Source organism: Lathamus discolor, chromosome 20, assembly GCF_037157495.1.
Source record: "Lathamus discolor isolate bLatDis1 chromosome 20, bLatDis1.hap1, whole genome shotgun sequence".
Classification (NCBI taxonomy): Eukaryota; Metazoa; Chordata; class Aves; order Psittaciformes; family Psittacidae; genus Lathamus; species Lathamus discolor.
The window spans coordinates 2,788,673-2,806,596 of record NC_088903.1 but is presented as its reverse complement, the minus strand read 5'-3'; the positions used below and the strand labels follow the sequence as shown (position 1 = coordinate 2,806,596).

General features: G+C 59.7%; 1 protein-coding gene across 4 annotated transcripts; it reads left to right on the top strand.

Moving 5' to 3' along the window:
• The first annotated feature begins 234 nt into the window (after positions 1-234).
• STARD3 (StAR related lipid transfer domain containing 3) lies at positions 235-17,466 on the top strand. Of its 4 annotated transcripts, none has more exons than XM_065699341.1 (15): positions 235-351; positions 4,320-4,599; positions 7,300-7,377; positions 7,595-7,672; positions 7,767-7,820; positions 7,909-8,026; positions 9,102-9,200; positions 9,741-9,796; positions 10,531-10,623; positions 11,879-11,941; positions 12,862-12,957; positions 13,406-13,485; positions 13,850-13,954; positions 15,205-15,298; positions 16,747-17,466. In XM_065699341.1, the coding sequence occupies exons 2-15, from the start codon at positions 4,384-4,386 to the stop codon at positions 16,855-16,857; spliced, it is 1,341 nt and encodes a 446-aa protein (XP_065555413.1). In that variant the 5' UTR covers positions 235-351; positions 4,320-4,383; the 3' UTR covers positions 16,858-17,466. The 4 variants fall into 4 exon arrangements, with proteins under 4 accessions (XP_065555413.1, XP_065555412.1, XP_065555415.1 ...); XM_065699340.1 differs by having other exon boundaries at positions 235-375; XM_065699343.1 differs by lacking the exon at positions 235-351 and adding an exon at positions 3,467-3,490.
• Positions 17,467-17,924: the final 458 nt, after the last annotated feature.

The following is a 17,924-nucleotide window of genomic DNA, read 5'->3' as shown; positions in this document are numbered from 1 at the left end:
GGGAATGGTCCCTTCTAGCCCCACTGATACCCCCATCCTGTGAGGAATGGTCCCTCCCATCCCATTGACCCCCTCAGGAGAGTAATGGTCTCTCCCAGCCCCACTGATCCCCCCCCCCCCGAAGGGAATGGTCCCTCCCAGCCCCATTGACACCCCCCCCCGGGTATGAAATGGTTTCTCCCTCGGCCCCTTTGGGTCCGGCCGCACACAACCCCTCCCCGGGCCGTTGATAGTTTGCGCCTGCGCAGCCTCGCTCTGGCGCTTCCCTTCTGGGGTCAGAGGTGGCAGCGGCGCCGGAAGCTGCGAGTCCCGGGGTCAGCTTCCGGCGGGGCCGGCACCGGGCGGCGGCAGGTACCGGGACCGGGGCCTGCACCGGCGAGTACCGGGGGGCGCCGGGGCCGGGGGATGCCGGGGCCTTGGAGCCGTCCGGGGGGGGGGGGTTTGCAGCGGCGGCTCCGAGGGGGACAGCGGGGTGCGGGCTGGGCCCGCGGAGCGGCAGTGCCGGGCCCGGGGGGGGGGGGGGCGAGCCGCGGCCGTCCCGGGGCTCCGGTGTCGCGTTGTGCCGGTGTCACGGCCCCGCCGCCGCTGCTCCGGGTGTCTGCGGAGCGCCTGCGCCTGGGCCCCGTTGGCACGGGGGTGGTGGCCATTGGCAGGGGGGTGGTGGCCATTGGCAGAGGGCCGGTGGCCATTGATGGAGGGCTGGTGGCCATTGGCACGGGGGTGGTGGCCACTGACATGGGGCTGCTCCCTGTGCTGGTGCACAGCACTAACAAGGGGCATGGGGGGCTGTTTTGAGGGGCTGCAGCACCTTTGCCTGCAGCAGGCCCTGGGGCACAGAGGGGACCCCTTTCCCGTGGGGCTGCGGTGAGCGGTTGCCGGTGGCCCCATCCAGGGACTGCGCTGCCCATGGGGCAGCCCCAGTGCCCTTGTTCCTCGCGGTGGTGCCGGGCAGGAGATGGGATCCCGGGATCCCTGCCTGCGCTTTGTGCCTCTCGAGTCTCCATTCCCATTGGATCCGCAGCCCCCCGGTCCCTTTGTGGCTCTGCATCGCTGTGCGGTGTCACCTCGTGTCCTGGGACGTGTCCCAGTGGAGGCAGCCCTGGGAGGTGCTTTAGGCTGGGGGGGGGGAAGGTTGCTGCTCCCTGCCCTTCCTGCGGGATCACAGCGCTGGAAAACCACCCTGTGAGGTCCCAGCCGTGAGTGATGGGGCTGAGCAGCGCTTTGCTGCGGCCTCAGCACCCTCACAGGGAAGAGCTTCTGCCGAAGAGCTCAGCTCAGCCTCCCCTCGGGCAGGTTCAAGCCATTCCCCTTGGCCTGTCCCTACAGGCCCTTGTCCCAAGCCCCTCTCCAGGTTCCCTGCAGCCCCTTTAGGCACTGGAGCTGCTCTGAGGTCTCCCCTTCAGGAGCCTGTTCTCCAGGAACACAGACCAAACCCTGTGTGACACAGGGCTGCTGATCCCTTGCTTTTGATCCTGGCTTTGTGCTGACCACCTCCACGCTCTTCGTGCTTTGGGTCTATTTTAGAGAGCGAGGTTTCGTGTCTGCTCTTCACCCTTCGTGTTTCCAGGGCCTCTCTCCAGCTCGGCCTCTGTGGTCGGTGCCTCTGCAGGGTCTCATCCGTCTCGCTCTGCAGACGCTGGTGCAGTGCTGGTGCAGGGGCTGCTCGCTGGCAGCAGAGGTGACACGAGCATTAGCTGTTGGAGCTGTCATGTGAGCTGAGAAGACACATTAATAGGAAGTGGGGGCGCGGGAGGAAAGGAGAAGCCGTGTCACAAGATGGAAAAGCTTCTCCCTGGAAGAGGTGGCATTAACATGCAAACGGGTGCTAATGGCAGGCTTGTGATTTGAATGTGAAAGGGCTGGTGCTGGGGAGGGGGTGCCACGGGGGAGGTGCTGGCACTGGGGCTTTGCAGGGGCTGCTCTGGCCTTTCCCCCGGGGACAGGATGAGCCTCAGCACCAGGGTTGTGCTGCAGGGACCCTCCTGGGTGCTGGTGCTCGGTGCGGCCTCAGGACCTCGCTGTCTCTCACAGCGCTTCCCACTGGGGTTCGCTGCGGATGCTGGCATCACCTCTCCCCTCCTGCGTCTCCCTCGAAGCTCTCGCCACCAAAAAGAACCCAAATCTGCCCTCAGAGGCTCAGGAGCGCCCGGTTTCCTCAACCAGCAAAGCCCCTGGTGTGGGTGCTGTGCTCCTGACAGCCGGGTGTCCCTCAGGCAGCCTCTGGCACTCACTCGGGGCTGGTGTTGGCTGTGGGAGCTGCTCCAAGGCCCTCGCAGGCTGCGGAGGATGCTGAATGCATAATACAGCACCAGGGCGCTCAATAATTTATCTGTCACCCAGAAAAAGGCACATTTCTGCACACTCCCATCCCTGCTCCTGCTGCTCTCAGCTTCCTCCTGCCTGAAGATGCAGCCCCAGTTGAGGGGCTTCGTCTGGGCTTCAAATGTTGCTGCTCTGCCCCACAGGGCGCTGAAGGTGAAGCCGTTGTTGCTGGTTCTTCCCCCAGCAGTGAGTTATGGCTGGTTAAAGCTCACTGGGGAAAGCTGGGGTTTAATGGTTTGGGCCAGCTGAGCTGGGCTCTGCTTTATCCTGGAATGGTTTGGGTTGGAAGGGACCTTAAAGCTCCTCCAGCTCCAACCCCTGCCACGGGCAGTGACCCCTTCCACTGGAGCAGCTTGCTCCAAGCCCCTGTGTCCAACCTGGCCTTGAGCACTGCCAGGGATGGGGCAGCCACAGCTTCTCTGGGCACCCTGTGCCAGCGCCTCAGCACCCTCACAGAGAAGAGCTTCTGCCTAAGAGCTCAGCTCAGTCTCCCCTCGGGCAGGTTCAAGCCATTCCCCTGTGCTCCGCGGTGTCCCTGGCACTGCAGAGCCAGGGGGGAGTGGGGCTGGAGGGGCTCCCAGGGTGATGTGAAAGCGCTGTGAGGGTTGGGGGGAGCTGCCTAAGTGCAAAGCGGTGTCGGAGGCGGTGCAGGAGGAGCAGCCCTGCCTGGGGTGATGCATTATTCAGCTCTCACAGATGTCTCCTAACTTTCCCCACTTCGAGCCGGGGCCCCTGGCTCGGAGCAGCGGGCGCTGTGGCTGATGAGAAGTGACAAGTCCTGCAGCTCCTTCCGAAGGGCCTCCGAGAGAGACTCGACAGGAGCGCAGCTTTGTTCCCTTCCAGCCCCAAACCTGCCCCCAAACCCAAGCTCTCGCTGTTGCTCAGGTATCCAATGCTCCGTCAGCTTCACCTACCCCATGGATTGCCCCTTCCCGCAAGTCTTGGGGTGGTTTTTTTCCCCTTAGACATGGCATGGCTGCAGCCTCCTGGTTGTTCCCAGTGTGACAAACCCTATTTGGATCCTGGAGGATGCAGAGCTGCTGTGGCAGAAGCTGATGCAGGGAAGAAGCTGGGGTTTGTGTGCTTGAGCAGGAGCGTTCCGCAGAGCTCATCGCTGTGCTTTTGCCATGGGTGACTCCAGGGACCGGCAGAACCCTGGAATGACCTGGTTTGGCTTCCCCCTTTTCCTTGGGTGTCTGCAGCGTGTGCTCTGTCGCATGGGCCATTAACACCGTGGCCTCCTTGTGCCCTGCTGACGGAGAGGAAGGGTTTCCATACAATGCCCTTGGCATGGAAACAGCCTTGAGGCTGCAGCACTGCCACTTCAGCGAGGCCAGGAGCGGCTCCTGCCCCTTCCTGCTGCTCCGCTTGGCCGAGCCGGGTGTGAAACGCAGCATCCCGCTCCCAAAGGGAGCCGGGCCCTCTCTTGGTTGTGTGGGATGGACTCTGGCTGATGGATAACCAGCTCCTGAGGCTTTGCACTTTGCCTTGTGCCCCTGGGAGCTCTGTGTCCCTGCAGAGGAGGCTGCTGCAGCACAGGGAAGCTCGCATTGGCTCCGGGATCCTGGGAACCTGCTCCTTTCTTGGAGCTGTAGAAACACCCCGAGGCCTTTTTCCTGCTGCCACAGCAGCATCTCCACAGGGTTTGCCATCTGCTGCTCTGGCTGTGGCGTGTGCTGGGTGCCTGCTCCAGGTCCCAGGGACACTTCCTGGTGGCTCCGTGGAGCCCTGGCACCTCTGAGCCTTTCCCAGCCAATTCCTCCTCCCCTGCAGTGAGCAGGAGGGGGGGACAGTCTCTGCCTGCACCAGGTGAGATGGGGCAGCCCTGGATGTCTTTGCTTCAGAATGGGAGGCTCTTGGGCAGCCCAGCAGCCAGCGTTAGCCTTTTCCCTGTATAAACCAGGCAGGACCTGATTTGGAGGTTGGAATATTTGCCCTTAGAGGGGGAGAGGAGGAATATCTGGAGAGCTGAGGGTGCCCTGCGTGTCTCCCCACAGGTGACGCACTGACTTGGCCGATGCTGCCCTGACTGATGTAGGACCCAAGTGGCTTGGGCCGAGGATGAGCAAGCCCACAGCCCTGCAGCACAACCTGGAACGAAGCCTCCCAGCCATCGCCTCCATCAGCACCTCCTTTTCCCAGAGCCAGGGCTTCTCCCCGTACTGCTACTTCTCTTTGGAGAAGAGGAAAGCCATCTCGGATGTGAGGAGGACCTTCTGCCTCTTCGTCACCTTCGACCTGCTCTTCATTTCTCTGTTGTGGATAATCGAGCTGAATGTAAGTCGGGGGAAGCAAATCCAAGGAGCCTTTGTCCTATTTAAGTTGTGCTTTTGCAATGCAGCTCCCTCGGTGCTAATTGCTCTGGTTCAGAAGGCTGGGGCCAAGTCTTTGTTTGCTCTTCCCAGCGCTCTGCTGATTGGAGCTGGCTGAGGAGCCGCTGCACTCAGTGTACACGAAAGTCCAGCTCATTTCCTGCACCCGGGCTCTGTTGTGGCTGTCCAGGGGTGTTAACACCGTGTTCTGTGTCGGAGCAAAACAAGATCTGGGGCCCCTGGAAGCGCCAGGTTGAGCTCTTGGCCCCATTTCTCTCCTGTTCCCCTTGCCTTAAGTGAAGCCGCTCGCTGTGCTTGCCAGGCAGCTGCCAGCTCTGCTGCAGCGTCTTGTTCTGCGAGCATCAGAGGATGTGCAGACCCTCCTCACACCCACCCAGCTGCTGGGTACAGACAAAAGAGGCTTTGAGCTTTGTAATCTCAGCTTCTGAGAGCTGGAGATGCTGCTCTGCTGCACGGGGGACTAGCGAAGGGGAACGCGAGGGCTTTGGGCCGGCACGCCTGTGCAGGCGGCTGTGTTTGCTCAGTGAGTTACCTGTTGCAAGGAGCAGGGAAATCCAGTTTATTTCCCTCATTCCCATCAGATTGAAGTAATTCCCTGGCCTTCATTTTGTTTTGATTTCTCCTGAACTGGCCCTGGCTGGTTGCAGCCGTGGTGGCGGCGTGTTTCAGGTACGACGTGTCCTTCCTCCCATGGAACAGCCCCAGAGCAGAGCAGATGAACAGATAGACCCCAGTGCTTCTGTGTGCAGCCCTGCCTGCGTCTGGCTTTTATTTATCAGCACTGGATCCTGCCTTCACTTAACAGCTCTTATCTCTGCCCTCTTTATCTCCTGGGTGTCTGCACTTAACAGATTGTCTGGGCCAGCAGCTCCCTCCCCTGCCTGCTGCAGCACTGAGAGCCTGAAGAGACCCCTGCCTAGGAAAAAGCATCTCCCAGCCAGCATTCCAGCGATGCCAACGGTGTCCTGGCTTGGACCCCAGCCTCTTGCTCTTGTCCCTGTTCTCCGGGCTCTCTGGAGAGGTGCTGTCTCTCCAGCCCCAGGGGGATAATGTGCCAGCACGGTCACCAGGGTGACTGTGAGCGTAGGGCTTGCAGGTAGCCATTAATGAGTGACTAACTGCTGATATTTAGGCCCTGAGCCGAGATGCTGCATATTTAAAGCTATTAGGACAGCTTATTTGCCTCCTTATGAAGAGCAACGACTTCATATCATGACTAATGCTTTTTTTATCAAACGGTTTCCTTCACTGCAAGATAAGCCGAGCAAATTGGCCCTTGTTAAATGTCTGTTGCCTGCAAACTGTAACTCGCTGCTCTCGGGGACAGAAGATGCTTCAGTTCTTCTCCAGTTCAAACTGAAAACACCTCCCAGAACTCCTAATCCCAAGCCTTCCATGTGTGTCGTTCTGCAGCATCTCCTGATGAAGTGGTGTGGGGCAAAGCACGAGCCCTGTAGCCCCGGCTCGGGGAAAGCACCAGCGCAGAGCTGCTTTGCCCCCCTTGCCCTGGATATCAAGCACCAGCCCTGACCTAGAGGGCCCGTTTCCCGATGGCTGCCTCTTCTGTCCTTGGCCTGTCAGAGCAGAGGGTGCCAGGACACCCGGCTGCCAAGAACTGGCCTGAGAGCCACCAACTTGTTTCTCACAGCTCATCAAACAGCTGCCAGCCTCTACCGGCTTCCAGGCCAGCTGGGCTGCGTTCAAACCAATAGCCTAAAGGTGAAGCATTTGTTCCAGTTACCTGAGCCATCCGCTTCCTCACAAACAGCCATCCCAGGCTCCCCAGAGCAGGATTTATGGTGTCAAAAGGAGCGGGGCTGGCGGGCCCCGGATTGTCTGGGGGTGAGGCAAGGCAGCTCTTCTGTGAGCTTTTTCCACGCTCCCATACAATATCCCAGGAAGCATTTTGGCTTTCCTCGTGGTCTGTCTGTGTGTGTGTGTGTGTGCCCCTCGTCCCCTTCTCCTCCCTCTTCCCCTTTGCCAATACATTTGAACCTGCCGGTTGGCTTCCTCCATCAGCTTTCCAGGAGGGCAGCTCAGCACTGCTGGGAGCCAGCTGGCCTGGAAGACAGGAGAGGGGACCCCTCAGTGCTCTGCACGGCAAGGATGATCCCAGCTTAAATCCCACTGGGTTGCTGAGTGACACCTGAGAAGAGCCCTCGCAGGGGAGGTGTTTGGATTATCCAGCTGTGGGATGCCTTGTTCAGCACGAAAGTGCTGGAGAAGCAGTTTCCTGTGACTTTCCCATGTTTTCCACGTCTCCTTCCTTACAGCTGAGGTCTGTCCCCTAAAGCCACCCGTGGAAGTGATGGGCAGGAGGTGCTCAACCAAGGCCTTTAGGCTGTGAGAGTTGGGAGCTGGTGGCGGAGCCACAGGAGCAGCTACGAGGAGGCCATGGAGAAGGGTTTAACGTTGCTGCTCCAGCTCTGGCTGCTCGCCTCGTGCTCCTCGGTGTGAAACCGAGGGTGAAATGGGCTGTTGTATCCTCCCGTGGTGCTGCCCTGGCAGATGAGGCAGCATTTGTATGCCTGATGCATAACCTGACCCGGCGGCAGCCTCCGGTCACCGCTTGGCCGGGTTCTTTCTGCCATTAGTTTCTTATCAGTGCACTCAATGGCTTTGTGGTTTCCTGTCTCCCCTTCAGACCAAGGATGGCATTCAGAAGAACTTGGAGAGTGAAATCATCGAGTACAACTTTAAAACCTCTTTCTTTGACATATTTGTGAGTATCTCAGACTGCTGCAGGTGAGGAAGCAGCTTTGGGCAGAGGGGGGGATCTGCGTGCCAGGGGCCCCTTGGCTCAGCCCATCCTGCTGCAGCCTTGGCCCGCTCTGTGTAGGAGCAAGGTCCGCAGGAGCCTGGCTGGAGTCTGGGTCCTCCCAAGCACCTGGCAGAGGGACAGGGGCAGTGACGAGTGTCCGTGGCTTCTTGTTTTAAAGGTCTTGGCTTTCTTTCGTTTCTTTGTGTTGCTGCTGGCCTACGCCATCGTCAGGCTGCGCCACTGGTGGGTCATAGCGGTAAGGAGGCAGCTTTTGCTTTCCTCTTCGGAGCTTTCTCTCTCCCCCCCATTGGAGTCTGCAGGGATCTGAGGGGTGCACGTTTGTTTTTCAGGTCACTACGTTGGTATCCAGTGCCTTCTTGATCGTGAAGGTCATCCTCTCCGAGGTTGGTCTCCTTGGGCTCCCAGGGAATTGCTGCCGCTCTCTTCCTGTTGCTGCGAACTCCCTGTGGTTTTCTCCTTTCTTCCACACAGCTTCTGGCCAAAGGGGCTTTTGGCTACTTACTTCCTATCGTCTCGTTTGTCATTGCTTGGCTGGAAACTTGGTTCCTGGATTTTAAAGTCCTAACTCAGGAAGCAGAAGAGGAACGATGTGAGTATTTTGCTCCTCTCTGGTAGGACTTGGCAGATGAGGCTCCCAGGCCCGGGGTTGCTGCTGCTTTGGCAGCACCTTGGCAGCTATGACATTGATGGAGAAGTGATCTCCAGGCTGGCTGTGACAGCAAGTGCCCGACTCCGTTCTGTTATGGTATAGAAGTCCCTTCAGGGGAAGAAAATACCAGCTTATAAAAAGCATCTTTTAATTGAGTGGAGAAAAGTGTGCCAAATTCCCCAGTGTCTGGATCCAGAAGCCAGACGGGTTGGAAACGGAGCTCACCTCCGCCTTGGAGAAGGGGTTTTGAAGCAGTGAGACAAATGCCAGGCGGGCTCTTGGCCTCTGTGTTGGGATATCTGCCTTTGGAGCCGGGCTGGAGACCTTTCAGGGAGGGTTGCTTCAGTCCTAGCCACGTGTCAGGGGCAGGATGTGACTTATGGCCTGTGAAGTTTGACAGCCTCTGGGCACTGAGGTTACAAATCACCCTCCAGTGCCGGGCACCTGTAACTTGCAGGGGTCCTTCTAGGGAGCAAGTGGCACTAGACTGGCACAGCTGCCCATTCCTAGCGCAGCAAAAGGAGGCTGTCACTCTCCCAGGCTTCACTATGACAGGGGCCTGGGAAATGGCATCTAAAGCAAGGAGTGTTTGTCAAGCGGGGCTCAATCAGAGATGCACTGACTGGAAAACACCAGAGGATGTTTGGGTCTTGCGAGGAGGCTTTAAGATGAAAAATGATCAAGTGTTTAATGCCTCTATTGGATTAGGCTCAGGTTCCAAATTGCTTCCAGGGGAAGCTCTTATTTAATTAGATGCTTAATCGCCTTTGGATTTGACAGGCAGAAGAGCCCATTGATCTCCGTGCAGATAAAATGTCTCAAACAAAAGATGAGGCAATAGGAGCTGAAAAGCTGGTGGGCTGGCTGGTGTCGGTGCAGAAAGACCAGCTGGATCTGGAGGAAAGTGCTTGGGAGGGTGCCTGGGGAGGGGTTGGATGTGCCTGGGAGGTCCAGCACCCCTCGGTGTCGAAGCACTGGATGCTGTGTGTGTAAAACCTCGTGCTTTGCTTTGCAGGGTACCTGGCAGCCCAGGCTGCAGCCTCTCGTGGGCCCCTGCTCTACCCCGGAGCCCTTTCCGAGGGGCAGTTCTACTCCCCACCCGAGTCCTTTGCAGGTAGGACTTGCCCTTCCTCCCCCCTGCCTCACTGTTCCCATCACAGTGTTCCTCCTGAGCCTCCTCCTTGGGGCCTGTCCCCTTATCCCAGCCCTTGGCAGTGGCGAGTGGCAGGGCCTCCAAGACCTGACTCTGCAGAACAGGCTCCCCTGCCCTTGCCCTGCACCCGGACGGGGGAGCAGGGGGCACGGCTGTGCTGTCCCTGGCCCATTGCAGAGCAGAGTCACGCTCAGCCCCCGCGCCTGGCTTCGGCTCTGTGGGAAACTGGAGCCTTCTGTGGGCTTGGGATTAAGTGCTCTTAGCAGTGGTTAAAGGGCTTGCAAAAGCCTGCCCTTGGGACGAGGGCACGGGGCGAGTTGCCACAAGCAGGTGATGATCAGAGCAGTGCCCGTGTTCAGCAGCAGGGCCATCCCCACTTGGAGCCCTTCCCGTTGGATAGGGTGTGGGATCAGGCCCTGTCCCCCAGGAGAAGCTCAGAGGGAGGTTGTACAAGGGGGGGGCTTCATCAGCTGCGTGTTCATTGTGTGCTTCCCCCCTCAGGGTCAGACAATGAATCGGATGAGGAAGGTGCAGGGAGGAAGGTGCTGACAGCTCAGGTAAACAGAGGCAGCGTGGCCTGAGGTGGCATTCCCTGTCCCCCAGCATTCCCTATCCTTTGTCATTCCCTGTCCCTCAGCTTTAGGCTCCTCCAAAGGCTATGGGAGTCTCTGACACCCCTGTGGCCCCATCAGGGTGCTGTATCTCCAGAGCACCCCAGGCTGGTCCCTGTGTGCCCTGAGACCAGTGGCATCGTGGCCACCACAGGAGGGGGTTCTCTGGGCCACCCGCCATTCACCCACATTCCCAGGGCTGCATGCTCTTCCCTGCAGCATTCCACAGGGATGTGATTCTGGCTCTGCCTGGATCCCCCTCTCCCTTTCCCTGGTCACGTACCAAGAAGGGCATCGCCTCGGCCATCCCTGCTGATCCATGGCTCACAGGGCAGTCCTTCACCTCCTCAAAGCCTGGCTGGGCACAAGCTGCTTCCTGCTCCTTTCCAAGTGCTTCAGCCCCGGTTCTGGCACCTCCACAGGAGGAAGCTCTGCTCATCTCCCAGCCCTTTCCCTGTTGGAAGCGTTCGCATGAAGGCGGGAGCCTCGCTGGTAGACGCAGCTGGTGTGTGGATGCCAGCCAGGGCGGGGAGCGTGACTTTGAGCTCCAAAATGAGGCCTCTGTCACCCAAATTAAGAGATTTCTGCTTGGTGGTGATGGGAGAGATCCCCTTTCCCTCTGCCAGCCTCGCACAGGCTGCCTGCAAGCTCTGCTAACGAAGTGCTCTCCTCTCTCCTAGGAGAAAGAGTACGTCCGGCAAGGCAAGGATGCGATGGAGGTTGTGGACCAAATCCTCGCCCAGGAGGAGAACTGGAAGTTCGAGAAGAACAATGCAAGTGTCGCCCTGCCCCACGTGCTGCTGGCAGGGAGCACGGATGGCTTAGTGAAAACGGGAGGACAAATGAGGCTTTTGAAACCTCCTCGCGACATGAAAAATTAACAAGCGTTACAATTACCTGATTGAATTAGGAACCTCTTCCAGTTCAGTTCAATGTAAAATCCCCTCTTATTTAATTAGACGTTTAATTGCCTTCCCGTTTGACAGGAGAGGGCCCATCACTCCTCCCAGTAGCTGGCAGGCGGGGAAGGGCTCACCTTTGGTTGGCGTTGGGATGCGGAGCTGTGGAGGCACAACGGCCCCGCAGCTCTGCCTGTGCTCCACACCTTTGGGCGTGCTGGGGACAGCACACCAAACAGCTCTGGCCCACATGGGAGCAGGAGGATGTGGGGCACAGACCCTCTCCTCCCACCTCCAAAGCTGTTTGTGTCCCCCTTTCCCTAGGATGGGGACCTTGAGGGTGCTGGAGTGTAAATGGGGGATGCGTCTCCGCCTTAGGTCTCCGCACCGTGGCACCTCTTGCTTTGGGCAGCATGCAAAGCAAAGCAGGCCCTGCGCTGCCTGTTTCCTCACCATTCCTTGAGCTACAGGGCAGTTTTCTGGGGTACCTAGAGCTCTTTTATCTCCAAAGGCCGGAGGGAAAAGGGCAGTGCCTCTGCCTGCTAAACCTGCCCTTGCTTTCTGCTTGTGGGGCGAGAGTCCTGCAAACTGCTGTCTCATCTGGTGTTCAAAATTCCCCTGTCAAGTGATCCATTGTCTGATGCCAAACTAGCTGGGCAGATTGTTTTCTTTATCCAAAGGGGGATGGATTTAAATAGACTAATCAGAGTTTAACACAGGGCTAATGATGAAAGGTTATCATCTGTCCATCCCTAACCCCCCCAGGGAGGCTCTTCTCAGATGTAGGTACCAGCAGCAGCAGCGTTGGCAAACTCGCCCCTTTCTCTTTACCCTGGTGTTGGTAGCTTGCTACAAAGGGAATTTGACCTTGGTGAGGAGTTTGCAGGCTGGCATGGGGCGGATTCTTTTTCTGTCTCATCCCTGCTGCCTCTCTGGATATTGTTTTGTTTATGGAAATCTCTGCATGTGCATCCGAAACGGGCTCAGCGCACTTCCCTTCTGGGGTTGCTATGGGGAGACAGGGGACGTGTGAGGGCTGGAGAGGGTCCTGCAGTGACGCGTGGGGTGGTTTATACACCAGTGCTTGCTTTTGCTAACGTAAATGGAAACTTCCTTCTTTCTCGCCCAGGACTTTGGTGACGTTGTTTACACTTTTGAAATACCTTTCCACGGCAAGACCTTTATTTTAAAGGTAAGAACCTTCCTGGATCACTTCCTTAAGGCCGTGTGGTTCAGAGCCGCCGAGTCCCAGCTCCTGGCCTTGGCAGGACGGGGCTGGCTGCAAAGCACACTCTCTTTGCTTGAGACAGATGAAGTGCACTGCACGCCCTAGGGAATCTCTCCAGGAAAGCCCCTTGGCTGGCAGACAAACTCCCCAGCAAACACGCTGGGCCCCAAGCTCTTGCTGCTAGAAGTGGGAGCAGGTGACTGCAAGAGTCGCTTCCAACCCCAGCATCTAGGACTAATCTGACCAAGGAGGCTAATTGGAACTAATTGCCAGCAAGACCAGGGCTGAGCGTGCGTCTGCTGCCGCCTGGCATGGAGGAGAGCTGCTCGGAAGTGCCGTGCTCTGTGCCCTCTTGCTGGAGTGCCTTGGCTGGGACCCACGCTTTAATGAAGCATCGGTGCTGCGGTAGCTTTTCTTTGTTCCAGTGCATATGCTGCCTCGCTGGCAGGAGCTGCCAATGGAGCAGCTCGCAGAGAAAAAGCTGGATGGGTCCCACTTTACTGCATTAACCGTTTACCTCCATAGATCTGGCCCACAGGGACCTGGAGAGATCGGTGTCTGTGCTGGAGCTCAGAATAGCTTCTTAGCCACTTCCCCAAGCAATTGTGCGCACAGTGGAGCTGCTGCTGAAGAGGGGTGAGGGTGGGAGAGGAGCCAGCCCCAAGGTCTGTGTGTGCGGCCGTGTTGCTGACAGACGCTTGCCTCCTCCAGCTCCACGTGTGCCCTCCAGGCCCCTGTTGACAGCCTTGGCTTTGCGTGCTCTCGAGCCAGGCCGGCCTCGCCTCTTGCCTCCTGTATTGTCCCAGTGCTTTGTGGTCTGTCCTGTGTTCCTTGAGAACAATCTCACCCGAGTGGCTGGCTGACTGCTCTGCCTCTGTCCTCAGGCTTTCCTGCAGTGCTCTGCTGAAATGGTTTACCAGGAGGTTATTCTCCAGCCTGAGAAGATGATCCTGTGGAACAGAACAGTGGCAGCTTGCCAGGTGAGCGTGCCGGACAAAGATGGCTTAATCACAGGAGCTCCTTGGAGCGGAGAGTTGGGAGCTTCCCAGTCCAACGCAGGCTGTGGCCAGGCCCTTCCTGGAGCTTTAGCTGGATCCGAGTCACCGAGGCGTTAAATCTCCGCCGCTCATCCGTACGAGCCGAATGCGCTGCGGCAGCCAGCTGCCCGCGGGTGCCCAGCCAAGAGCCCATGAGGTGGGCAGGGAGATGGGCCAGCGCCTGAGCCAGGCCTGCCTCTGCTTGCTGGGGTCTGGGCTGGTGGGGATCCGGAGGCCACCCCAAAGGAGAGGGATGAGCCCCAGAGCGGGAGGCGCACGCTGCCAAGGAGCTCGCACTGTTTGCCTTGAATGCCGGGGTAGGGGAGGGTCCGTGTCGCTGTTGGCATGGGCAGACCTTTTCTTGTCTCCTTTTCTCACCCCCCCTCCCCAGATCCTGCAGCGGGTGGAGGACAACACGATCGTCTCGTACGACGTGGCAGCTGGGGCTGCAGGCGGTGTCGTCTCCCCAAGGTCGGTTTCTTCCACTCTCTGCTTTGCGCTGAGCCCCTAACCACCCTCCTGAAACACAGACAGAAGCACGGGACTGCAGCGAGTGCGTCCAGCCCCAGCTCTGGTGCTCTGTGCTGCCTGGCAGCTCCTGCTGTCCACGAGCCACTGGGTGATGTTCCCAAAGGCAAAGGGAGCCCCTCAGGTTTCCTCCAGACACTCCTGGCACGAGGCTCAGAGCTCAGTAGCTGCCGCAGGCGGTCGGGCTCTGTCCGGGTGTTGCCATACCCCTGCCAAAGCCTTTCCTAGGAGCCCGCAGAGCTGGATCCACTCCTCCCAAGGCCCCCCCACCCCCAGCACCGTTTGAAGCCTTCCTTTCTTTGCTCAGGGATTTCGTGAACGTGCGGCGGATCGAGAGGAGAAGAGACAGGTACATTTCCTCAGGGATGGCGACCACGCACAGCCTGAAGCCTCCGCTCTCCAAGTATGTCAGGTAAGAGGCAGGTTCTGTTCTCCCTGTAGCTGGTTCCTGACACACGCACTTTTGCTTAAGCTCGGGGCCTAGAGCCACTGAAATGAAACCCCTGCTGTCTCCCTGGCAGCGCGTGCAGGAAGCCAGGTCTATTTGTGGAGCTAAACCTTGCTTCCCTTGTTCTTCTGCCTTTGTTAAGAGAACCTCTCCTTGTGCTGCCGAGCGCTGCTCGGGCGTTCCCCAGCTCTCGGCTCAGGGGAGTGGAGGTGTTGACCAGGAACAGCACAAACCCCATCCCGGTCTGCATCCTGTTTATGTAACAGTTAATTCCCAAACAGGGACAGCTGCCGGTCCTGAGGGGCAGGAAGCAGCTGACAGTGGCTGCTTGAGCCTCTCAGATGCCTTTTGCTTCTCGTAAGCCAGGCACTTACTGACTTTAAAGGCTGGGGACATTCAGACACGGTCCCGGGGGTGAACCAAGCTGCGTCAGGACGGGCTGGCTCCCGAAGCAGGGCAGGTCTTAGGCCTCTCCCCTTCCGAAGGGACAGCTTTGCCTGGCTGGGGATGGATCTCAGTGGGCTTAGCCTCGTCAGACAAGGGCTCCTTGTTATGCTGCTCCGGTGCTTGGGGCCCAGCTGTGCCGCTTCGCGCACGGACTTTGTTTTTCCTCCTAATCTGGTTAAAGTAATTGACATTTTAACTGGGAGCCGCCGGAGCTGCCTCAAGTCTATTTCAGAGCTGGGGAACTTCAGGGCCTAGAAAGATCTCCTTTATAAATGTATGCAGCAGAAAATAGCATGTTCCTGAACTGGGAAGGGAAATCTGGATTTGGGCTCTGTGTGTTGAGCACAGCTCTTGTCTCGGAGCCCGATCAGATGGTGCGAGGAAGGCTCTGGGGGCTGTGGTGACAAGGCTCCCTGGGCCGAGCCTCTCCCTGCCCCGTGCAGGCTGTCCTGGGACCTCTTCCTTGCACCCCTTTCCATAGGGTTCCGCCTAGGGAACCTCCCTGGGAGGAAGAGCTGGGCTGGCACAGGCTGGAGGCAGAGGCTGCTTCTGAGCAGCACCGCTGCCAAGGCACCTGTGGGGAACCTGCCCCTCGTGTGCTGCAGCCAAAGCAGATCCCTTCCCGGGCACTCTGCATCTGCTCTGAGCCTGCTGGGCTCCAGCTCTTGCTGCTTGCATTGGTGGGGGGGCTGCTGCTGCAGAGCAGTGCACCCCAGGGCGTTACAGAGCAGCCCCCGCTCTGACCGCGCACGCTCGCTTCCCCGCAGGGGTGAGAACGGTCCCGGAGGATTCATCGTGCTGAAATGTCCCAGCAACCCCAGGGTCTGCACCTTCATCTGGATTCTCAACACGGACCTGAAGGTAAAGGCGGTTCTGTGCTGCTGCACCCGCGCTGCGGCCGCATCCTGTCCCCAGCAGAGCTCCCAGCAGCTCCAGCATCCCCCGCTGCACGCTCAGGACCTGCGCCGTGCTCCCACAAAGCAGCTCCTTATCAAAGGCTGCTCTGAGGAGGAGGTTAAACACTGCCTGAAAATCAGCCTTTTCCCCCAAAAAGTTGTCCCTGTGCAAGGGGGGGGAAGCTTTTCCCTCGGGATTCCACATCCCTGTGTGCAGGGCTGGGCTCTTGCTGCCCCCAGGAACCCCCACAACACCGTGTGGGGCCGAGCCTGCACCCAGGGCAAGGCTCTTTGGCCGCAATAGAGGAGCCAGCTCCGGAGCTATTGGTGGAGCTGCGGGTCCCAGTTCCTTACTGGTGGCCCAGACAAAAGGGAGCCGGGGTCGAGCTAGCCCCTTTCCCCCCTCCTTCGCTGGAGGTTGACGTGGTAACGGCGCTGCAGCAGCAGAGCACAAAGGCTCCATTCATCAGCGCTCTGCTGCAGAGCTGCGCGGCCCCCTCCCCTCCCACGGCCCCCCCTCCCTCCCCACAGCTCCCTGCCTGCCTTGTGGAACGCTTTGGGAAGGAGCCTCGCCTGGGCAGGGAATGCCAGAGCAGAGCGCGGCCTCCTGCCCCTTTGTGCTGGGGCTGCCTTTCCCTTCCCAGCTCTTGGCTCCGCTGCCGGGGGCAGTTTGGAGGGTGCTGAGCGCACTCGGTTGTGCGAGACGGAGCTGGGCAAGGGAAGATGTTGGGAAAGGGAAGATGTTCCTTGTGCTTCCCGGCCCGGAGAGCCCTCACCCCCAGCCTCTGCTGCTGGCAGGGCTTCCACAGCAGCCGGGCTATTAATAACCCCCTGGCTGCTGCTTCCACCACCTTCCTGCAGGGCTCTGCCGGTGCCCCGGCCCCTCTCCTGCGCTGCCTTGTTATTTCCTTTGGCCCTGGAGAGGTATTTATAGCCCATGGCTCATCCCTTCCTCACCCAAGGGGGAGGATTACGCAGCTCTGGGGGCCTTTCGGAACGTGCTGGAGCTTTGCCCCCAGAGCCTGGTGGCTGACATGGCCCCTGGCCCAGCAGTCTCATCATTGCAATGGAACCCTGCTCCATAGGGAATAGCCTCTGGCGCCCCGGAATGCCACAACTCCACGGGCTGGTCCCTTCTGTGCCTACCTGAGCACCCCGTGTGCTTGCTCCCAGCCCTCCCTCGGCTGCCTTCCCCCGCAGCGGCACGGAGGAGATGTACTTTTCAATGCCTCTCACACAATAGAGCCGGGGCCGAGGCGGTTGGGTTGAGTCGTGCAGGGCTTTTTTAGAGGAATCAAAAGCAGTTCCTCCCCCGGAGCCCGCTCCCTGCGAGCGGCAGCTCCCCGCTGCGGCAGCATCCCCGAGCCCCGCAGCCCCTTTCGCCCAGCTCACGGCTCCATCCCGTCCCCGCAGGGCCGCCTGCCCCGCTCCCTGGTCCACCAGAGCCTGGCTGCCACCATGTTCGAGTTCGCCTTCCACCTCCGGCAGCGCGTCGGCGAGCTCTGCGCCAGCGCCCGGCCCTGAGCCCCTCGGACATTCCTTTGGGAAGGGACCCCGGGAGGATGCTGCAGCGCTGGGATGAGCGCGGGGCAGCGCTCGGCTCCTTCCGGCCCTGGCCCTGCTGCCTGCGGGCCTCACCCCACACTGGTGCGTGCCAAACCCCGGCCCTCCGTGGGGCTCAGCCCCACGCAGCGTGACCCCAGGCTCCCATGCGGAGGAGGAGGAGGAGGGTGAGGACTCGGCTCCATCCCCTCGCACTGGGGGGGAAGCCCCAGCTCTGCCCCACTGCAGCACCAATGGGGGGGGGGGCTGGGTTGTTCCCTGGTGCTTTGCTCCCCCTTGGGGGAGGCAGAACCTTAAGCAGAGGCTTTGCTCCCTGGGGGGGTTGCTGCGGGGGTGCCTGCGGCTGCTCCCTACCTGTGAGCGCTGGGGCCGGGTGCTGAGCTATAAAGAGAAGCAGCGGAGCCGCCTGCACATGGGGCCCACGCTGCAGGGAGGGGGCCGGCCCCCCCCCCCCCCCCCCAAAACTGGGCTCTCTGCCCCTGCCCCCCACCACGTCCTGGGGGTCTGGTGTCCCCCATTGTCCCTGTGGGGGGGGGGGGGATGTGTCAGCATTAAAAGCCTTGCACTGTTTGGTCGTTGTCTTCCACAAAGCCCTGGTACCCAGAGGGGATGAAGGTGAGGAGGACTCCAAAGGATGGGGCCTCCATCACGGGTGTCCCTTGTCCCCGTGCCGTGGGGTCACTGGCAGTGCGTGGCGCATCCTGGTCCACGGATCCTGGTTGGTCCCATTGGAGCGAGATGCCCGTGGCCGCTGGCACCCTGTGAGCCAAACTGAGTTGTAAATAGCCCAGTCTGCGGGGGGGGGCACCTTTCAGCACCCCCCAGCACAGCCTGTCCCTGCGATGGGGCCCTAATGATGGCTCTATAGGGCAGAGGCAGGGCCACCAAAGCCATCCCCACCTCAGTGCCCATCAGTGCCAGGCAGGGAAAGGCCAAACGTGCCCTGGGCTGGATCCAAGGTTGGGGGGGGGGGGGGGTCCTGGCAGTGCCCTCCCCACATCCCCATGGAGGGGACACGGCTCTGGGGG